This window comes from Primulina huaijiensis, chromosome 10, assembly GCF_012295235.1.
Source record: "Primulina huaijiensis isolate GDHJ02 chromosome 10, ASM1229523v2, whole genome shotgun sequence".
Taxonomy (NCBI): domain Eukaryota; kingdom Viridiplantae; phylum Streptophyta; class Magnoliopsida; order Lamiales; family Gesneriaceae; genus Primulina; species Primulina huaijiensis.
This window is the reverse complement of record NC_133315.1, coordinates 13,937,485-13,945,490: the sequence shown is the minus strand read 5'-3', so window position 1 is coordinate 13,945,490 and position 8,006 is coordinate 13,937,485. Positions and strand designations below refer to the sequence as shown.

Sequence of the window (8,006 nt, the reverse complement as noted above, 5' to 3'; positions counted from 1 at the left end):
TTTGGGTTGAAAGTTTTCGAGTTGGTTCGGGTTGAAAAAAAAAATTCGAGGGTTGACCCGAAATTCGACTCACCTAACCCGATTGACAGCCTTAGTTAAATCATTGTTTGAATTATGTATTTCAATTTAGTTATAAATTATATTGTTATTTTAATTATTTATAATTAAATGATTATTAAAAACAAATACTTGTATTAAAAAAACCAAAAAAATAAAATAAAATGCAAGGCCTGAGGACCAATTTTGATACGTCGAATAGAAATCAGGTGCAAAAACTAGATGTGGGCTTCACTAACATGCTGTGGCATGCGGATTCCGCTCTACTGCCCTCTTACAAATCCAATCCTCCTCATTGCCTCTCCTTCTCTGCTGCGTTCCAGATTCCGGCTCTTGACTTTGATGGAGAATCGTCAAAATCCCACCACCGGAAACCCCTATTTCACTGCATCAAGGTATATTTTTGTTCTATATTTCCTCTTTTTTCCCTTGACAACTCCGACTGTTTGTTTTGGCCACTAATTATCAGTATCTCATCGAATTTGTGCCGTCATTCATGGCAGAGGTGGAGGTGGAGGAAGAAGAAGAGGACTGGAGATCAAAGATACTGAGGAAAGATCGAAGGGTCGCGGCGGTAGATACGGAGGTGGCAGCGGTTCTTCCGGAAAAGATAAAATCGATGCTCTAGGCAGACTCTTGTACGCAGCTATCTACACTCTTTTATCTTTTTGTTTCTTGATTAGCTCATGACTCTCTTTTAGTATTATCGATGCTTTAAAACTAGACTTCTTTTATGGAAAAGAAAGAGGGCCTATAAAAAAAATGAATAGGGGAATTGGTTGTAAAGAAAGACTGGACTTTTTATGAGAAGGAATCAGGAGGGAAATAGTAATACTTTTGATTCATTCCGTTTCCAATGGCAATTCCTTTTCATGTTGTGTTATTGAAATTTCGGAAAAGAGTTTGTGTGAAGGTTTTGATGACCAGTTTATGTTCGTAAAGTGGTATAATTCTTGTTATATTGATTGATTTTCACTTTTTTCTCTGGCTTTTTATGTGCTAATATTTTGCAACGAAAAACTGATATCTTGGAAGATGAGTATTTGCATTTAATTTTCCAGATTTGATTAGGTCTTTTAGGTATTAATGCTTGTTGCCTTGATCAATCGCCAATAATTTTGAGGTGCTGACAGCACACAAATTAAAGCCAAAGATTATGCATGAATGTGCATTGGTTGGAGATATCATACAGCTTATTATTTTCTATCATTAACTGTTTGTTATTTACATTTCAGAACACGTATACTGCGGCACATGGCTTCCGAATTGAAGTTAGATATGAGGAGTGATGGATATGTCAAAGTCCAAGATTTGCTGAAGCTAAATCTGAAAACTTTTGCCAATATGCTATTACAATCACATGATATTGCCGATGTTAGAGAGGTTTGAGTTTTTATTCTGTTTGTGTGCTAAGTTAAGATGTCCATTAATCGAGATTAAATGGATTATATTCATTTATACTGTAGTTATGCCAACACTTTGACGCTGTTGCATTGGAAATGTTTTAGCATGTTTTTACCTTTTTTCTGTAGTATTTCATCTCAACGAGTGATGTCTTGTTTTTCATTTCTTGGAATGAGGAAATTATCTAATACAAATGACATACTTTCTTGAAGAGTCCTTTTTTGTCAAATGGCTACCAGTTATTAAATAAGAGATGGCTTCCAAAGATTGTCTTTTGGCTTATGACAGTATCCGATCATTTAAGTGCATTGGCATATCGTATGTCAGTGTGTCATATAGTACCATTTTTGCAAGATTGATTTTACTTTTTACAACATGTTTACAGGTGGTTAGGAGGGACAACAAGCAACGGTTTAGCCTGCTGGAAGAAAGTGGGGAGCTGTTAATACGCGCAAACCAAGGTCACACGATAGAGGTGACATATCTCCTCAAAGTTTGCAACCAGGGCTACATTTTGATACGTGTCTAGAAGAGCATTATTATTTTAAAGTATATACTGGGAGCTGAATTCTATTTACTGCTTCAACTCCTGTTAGTTGTTGGAATGAAGTTTCCTCGGGGTAATTTGCGACTTCGCAGGGATGGACCTATTCTGCTAGAAATATTTTGGAATTGCAATTTGTATATGATCCATTATTTTTATTTATTTAAAAAACGTACAATTTACATCCAAACCTTCTTTGATTTTATTAAACACTCATACATGCCTGTCACTCGGTAGTGGACTGATAATGACAACTGGATTTGTTGCGAAATACCTTGGTTTGATTTATGTTGAGCTGAAAGTGCATATAATAGCTGCTTCTCGATCGAGTCCAACTTGCATGATGCCAAGATGTGTTGCAGTTTTCTCTATTACCGTTGAACAAAAAATTCTATGCAGGCACAATTTTATTTCATTCCCTACACGTACATTGATGCTAGTTTAGAATTGTATCTTGTTTTCTCTTCTACAATTGGCGTCATGCCTTCTTAATTCATTGTTTCCTCCTTCTAATACCCTTACAGACTGTTGAAACAGAAAGCTTGTTAAAACTCATACTTTCCCCTGAGGAAATTCCAGGTTATACATTTCAACTGTGGTTTCCCTTTTTTCACTTCTTTAATGAGACGTGCTTCTTTCATCTTTTTCTAAGTGTGTCTGCCTTTGTGATAAAGCGCAGTTTGTGTACATGGAACTTACAGGAGGAACTTGCAGTCGATTTTAGAGCAGGGCCTCAAACGCATGAAGAGATTACATGTACATTTCTCTTGCGGCTTGCCAACAGATGGAGAAGTTATTAGCGGTATTATATTTTATGCTAGAATAGCATGTTGAAAATTTTCGTACTTTTTTTGCTCTGAAACAACATTCTCTTCTATGAATACAATATAACATAGATAGGTCCATCTATGTTTATGAATCAACCTCAATGTGTCTGTATCCAAGTATCACGGGGATTCAATGTTTATTTGCTTGGAAAAACTTTTATCTGCCTCTGTTATATGTTTGTTGCCATTCAAATTTCAGGTATGAGACGTGATATTAACATGTTGATATTTCTTGACGTAAGAAAAGCTATGGAAGGTACTAATTTAATGACTCGCAAGTCGCAACTGATTATTCCAATAATTAGCTTTTGAGCTTTATTTATTATCGTTTCTCAATTTCTTTTCTTCTAGAGGGGATGAAGCTTTACATATCCGACAATCGGGTGATTTTAACCGAGGGCTTTGGCGGAGTGGTGCCCATGAAGTACTTTTTGAAGATAGAATCTTGGCCGAAGAGAGAGCCTATACCGTTTTAGATTGGGAATGAACAATGTCTTTACTCGTCCATGACATATGAGACCTCCCCTGTTCCTCACTTCAAGGGGGTGTATTGGTTTTAGACTTTTAATGATTTTTATGGAGTTTAAAAATCTAGAGGTATTCAAACTAGATTTTTATATACTCTATAAAAGTTTAGTGATATTTATTGTAAACTTTTGTAAAATTTTAAAAAGTCATGTGGTATTCAAACTTGAGTTTTAAAAACTCTACAAAAGTCTATATGTATTCAAAATGTCAATAGATTTTTAATGACTTCATAGGATTTTATTAGCTATAAGAATTATAGCTTAAGGTACAGTAATAAAATGTCAAAAAAAGTTTTGATTCAATCTAAAGATTTGGATGTACATTTAATTGAGAAATCTATCAAACTCGCGTACTCTCCCAAACAATAAATCATCATAAAATTTAAAATTATATTTATTAAAATTTTAAAAAATTATTACGCTACAAAATAAAAAAATTATAATATTTTATTGACCTGTAAATTAAAAATAATAATTATTTTTAATAAGTAAATTTTTTTTTATTTGACATATTGTTTGCATATTACATGACTATTTATATTTTTGTAATTTTCAAAGATTATGTATATTATTCATTAGTTAATTAACTCTACAAATATGATTTGATGGGTAAATAGTATTTAGTGGATATCCAAATCGACGTCAACTGTTGGTGTCTTTTCGAGATGTATGTTATCTATCATATTTAAGAATCCACAGGTCAATGTCGTCACCCTGAAGATGCTAAAGAGTTGTTCATCGTCATGCTTATTTGAAGAATGTTATCGAGTGAACATTTGGTATATTTAATTAAATCATGGTTCAAAATATTCAAGATGACTCATCCATTTCCATATACGACCCAAACAGAGCTTGTATTGGCTTGTACTGGATTATACAATTTTCTTCGAAAGAAGTGTCGATTTGATGAATTTCAAATTGAACCAGATAATGAAGCTCAATTGTCTTTATCGGAACAAGTTTATGAAGGTGAAAACTTTGATCATTTATTTGATACTCAAGAACAACAATGAGTAAATGAAAATGCATGGAGAGATACCATAGCCAATAAAATGTGGTGCGATGTTGATCAAATTGTCAACAGTGATTAGATTTTTTTTATATAAAAGACTAATCATTATTTTGATTGTTCTTTTAATAAACTTTTATTATGAACTTATAAAAATATTGTTCATTGAATTGACATAAAGAATTGAAATTTTGATTTCAATAAATTGGATAGTTCGTTTGTCGTTTTTCACAAATTAAATTGATTTAACTTTTAAGAAAGTAAAATTCATTTACATTCATAAATAAAAAATAATTTAAAATTGAAGAGATTATTTATGTTCAATAATTATTTTAAAAAATTTAATAAAAAATAAATCACAATTATAAATTACAGAATTTACATAATTTTATGAAAATGTTTATAAAGTCAACAAAAATTTTGAAAAAAAGTCTATAAGAGTTTATGAAATTTGTTTTACAATTTTATGAGATTATATCAAAGTCAATAAAAATCCATATACTCCACAAAAATCTATCATTTAAAAAAGTAATTAAAAATCATTAAAAATTTATAACCAATACACCCTCTAAATAATTAAAAGCTGAACTTGTTTAGAGAAAGATTACTAATTCTTGAGCTTTATGACATTTGTTCTCTCTGCACGTGGATCAACGTTGTAAATTTTCTTTATTCGTGTACAAAGTTATGCAAGGAAAATTCATAAATACCACAAATAAATCATGCAGTATAGTGAATCATGTTATGTTTTCAGTTTAAATCAATTAAGATTGACAATGTTATATGTAAGTTTTAATAATTTTAATTACTTAAATGACAGAAAATTGACTTTTAACTTACTGGTGCACCTACGATAGCCAAGAACAGGTAGTAGTAAATAAGCTGGTGGAAGAGAGTCAATGTGGAGAATACGTTAATTGATAAAAGAAATTGCCAATCAAATTGAGAAACAAATACAATCTAGACTAGTTGTAATCCATCCAAATAATGGATTCTATGGTCTTTCAAGTTTTATGCATAACAATCATTATACGAGAACTGTATGTGCTGTTTTATTTGAACGAAACTCCTGATATATACTCATCCATTCATTGGAAAATTGCACCATCATTCGCGAATTCTACAAAGATTAAACTACAAAAATTGTCCTTGAGAGACAAGAATCAATTAGTCCTTCCATGAAGAGCAGAACATGATACCAACCAACGTCCACCCAACGCAAAAAGTTCCTCACCGGGTCAGGAACTTCCTCCTAAGATGATACCATCATGATATGTACAAAATGGATTGGCTGGGTGACAAATATGGATATGTTGACATACAATAGAAGAATAAAAAAGAACGAGGATAGAATCATCCTATGGCACGACTGAGGAAAAAAAATATCACTGTGCACTCTTGTTCCCGTTACTATAGTAACCGAGGTACCATCGGGTAAATTTCTTCAACCCTGTTTGAAGGTCTGTCGAAGGCTTATACCCGAGCTCCCTTTGAGCCAAGCTTATGTTGGCATGTGTAAATTGTACATCCCCATTCCTTGGTAACTTCATCACCAACCTCTTTGCCTTCACCTTGAGCAATCTCTCCAAAATGCTCACAAGATCTGCAACAGGCACAGGAGCTGTGTTTCCCAAATTGAAAACCCGTAATTGAGCTGGCCCCTTTTTCTTGCCACCGCTACCGGTATTCTTCTCGGAAGTATCCAATGAAGCCAGACAACCCTTTACAATATCATCTATGTAAGTAAAGTCCCTTGCCACTGTGCCATGGTCAGCAGCCTCAAAGATGGGAATTGACTTCCCCTTCAGAATATCCCTACTAAAAAAGAAGTATGCCATATCTGGCCTACCCCAAGGTCCATAAACAGTAAAGAACCTCAATCCAGTGAGTGATAGCCCATATATATGGTTATAAGTATGTGCAATCTCCTCACCAGCCTTCTTAGTTGCAGCATAGAGACTAGCAGGCTGATCAGTCCTATCCCTCTCCGAGAAGGGCACTTTAGTATTCAATCCATAGACAGAACTACTTGACGCCCACACGATTGCAGGCTGAGGATTGGCACTCTTGCTAACCTCAAGCAAGCTAACAAAGCCGGCGATGTTGCTATGCACATAGGAGCTGGGATTCTCCATTGCATACCGAACACCGGCCTGCGCTGCCAAATGCATAACATGCGTGAAGACCACAAGTTCAAAAAGCTTCTTCAACAGGGAAACATCATTGATATCACCCTCTACAATGTACACCCCATTGCGCTCTAAGAGCTCTTGCCGCGCCCTCTTAAGTATAGGATCATAATAATCATTGAAATTATCAAGTCCTAAAACACCATCTCCCCGCCGTTTAAGGGCGGAGGAGACATGAGAACCTACAAAACCAGCAGCCCCTGTGACCAGAACACAAATCCCATTTCTTGACCTGATTTTAGCAGAGGCTCTTACCCTTTTCTCCCAGTTAGCATCTCCATAAGAGCTGGTTCTGAGGGACCTCCTAGAAATATCTGCGGATGCGGGAGGTGAAGAGGAGGGTGATTTAAAGAAGAATATTACTACAAATCCAAGGAAAACAAAAGACCAAAAAGTGATCTTGGCTAGGCAAGAATGTAACCTCAGCCTATTGTATACAGACTTCTCCATTTTGAACTTCCCCGGGGTTGATGGAGGGCCGTCAATGTGCTTAATCTGGAACATAATCCTCCCAGAAAAACTTCAAGATTTGGCAACTGCCACTTTTATGAAGAAAGCTTGAAAAGGTCACTTTCTTGGATTTCTTACGTAACTGCCAGGGTCTTCTAGTGTTAAAAAATAAACGAAAGCGAGAAAAGATTGATTTTTTCCTCTAAATTTGATGCATGTTGCGTCGAAAATTGGTTTACGAAAGGAAAGGGTGCCTGGACAAGGTGGTGTTGGAGAGTCTTTTACGCTTCTTTGACCAGTGAATGTTCTCGTTTCTTGGAGCCAGTGGTTGGTGGTGATTTGTCTTCCCTTTAGCGTTGGACAGATTTTTTTTCTTTCTCTACCTATTAGTTTATAAAGTTACAAATGCGATTTGAGTTTGATTGTGAACCAAGGCAATAATTCATAATTAAGTCTCTAAATTTTGTCATTTCCCCCGATTTCGTCCATCTAGTCACGTGTGTTATTTGAATCTCCCAACTTTTATATTGTGCCTTTGTTGTTACCTCGAACGTTAAAGCTGATGGATTTTAAATATGAGATGAACATGTGGCCGTTAAAATCTCAAAATAACACAATGGAGAGGGATCACACTTACAATTGTCAATGGAGGCTCGTGTCGTGCTTTCATCGGTGTCGATTAGGGAGATGAATTTCAGAGGAAGGACATGATGAATCATGGCTAAGGTTGCTACATCATTTACTTTTGAGGGAATGGACTCGAACTGTTGCGCATTTTCTGTTCGCAAGCACGCGGTTGTCAAGTTTTAAAATAAGAGAGTAAAATATCGTTCCCACGAGAAGTATATATATAAAAATATATCAGTGCTTTTAATTAAAATAGTCGCGACTTTATCTAGAAATATCAATAGACAGATTTGTGTACTGAAAATAAATTAACTGCAAATAAATATTAATCGAATCACCGAATTGAGAAATATCAATGAGAGAAAATATCTA

General features: G+C 34.8%; 2 protein-coding genes across 3 annotated transcripts; one reads left to right on the top strand and one right to left on the bottom strand.

The window, feature by feature from the left end:
• Positions 1 to 203: 203 nt before the first annotated feature.
• Positions 204 to 5,097, top strand: LOC140985639 (uncharacterized). 2 transcript variants are annotated; one of them, XR_012176813.1, is made up of 9 exons: positions 204 to 452; positions 561 to 695; positions 1,293 to 1,440; positions 1,847 to 1,936; positions 2,530 to 2,584; positions 2,685 to 2,807; positions 3,032 to 3,088; positions 3,184 to 3,359; positions 4,952 to 5,097. XR_012176813.1 is itself a non-coding variant. In XM_073453507.1 (8 exons), the coding sequence occupies exons 1-8, from the start codon at positions 280 to 282 to the stop codon at positions 3,306 to 3,308; spliced, it is 906 nt and encodes a 301-aa protein (XP_073309608.1). In that variant the 5' UTR covers positions 204 to 279; the 3' UTR covers positions 3,309 to 3,373. The 2 variants fall into 2 exon arrangements, 1 of the variants encoding a protein (XP_073309608.1); XM_073453507.1 differs by lacking the exon at positions 4,952 to 5,097 and having other exon boundaries at positions 3,184 to 3,373.
• Positions 5,098 to 5,283: 186 nt separating this feature from the next.
• On the bottom strand, positions 5,284 to 7,382 carry LOC140985730 (UDP-glucuronate 4-epimerase 3-like). Its single transcript, XM_073453627.1, has one exon. The coding sequence runs from the start codon at positions 7,059 to 7,061 to the stop codon at positions 5,754 to 5,756; it is 1,308 nt and encodes a 435-aa protein (XP_073309728.1). The 5' UTR covers positions 7,062 to 7,382; the 3' UTR covers positions 5,284 to 5,753.
• Between the last annotated feature and the right edge of the window lie 624 nt (positions 7,383 to 8,006).

What these genes read in the sequence shown, in the direction of transcription:
- LOC140985639 (XM_073453507.1), top strand. Translation starts at nt 280, where the DNA reads ATGTGGGCTTCACTAACATGCTGTGGCATGCGGATTCCGCTCTACTGC. An exon ending in ATATTGCCGATGTTAGAGAG is followed by an intron (nt 1,441 to 1,846) that starts GTTTGAGTTTTT and finishes ACATGTTTACAG; the next exon opens with GTGGTTAGGAGGGACAACAA. An exon ending in TTCCCCTGAGGAAATTCCAG is followed by an intron (nt 2,585 to 2,684) that starts GTTATACATTTC and finishes GATAAAGCGCAG; the next exon opens with TTTGTGTACATGGAACTTAC.
- LOC140985730 (XM_073453627.1), bottom strand. Translation starts at nt 7,061, where the DNA reads ATGTTCCAGATTAAGCACATTGACGGCCCTCCATCAACCCCGGGGAAG.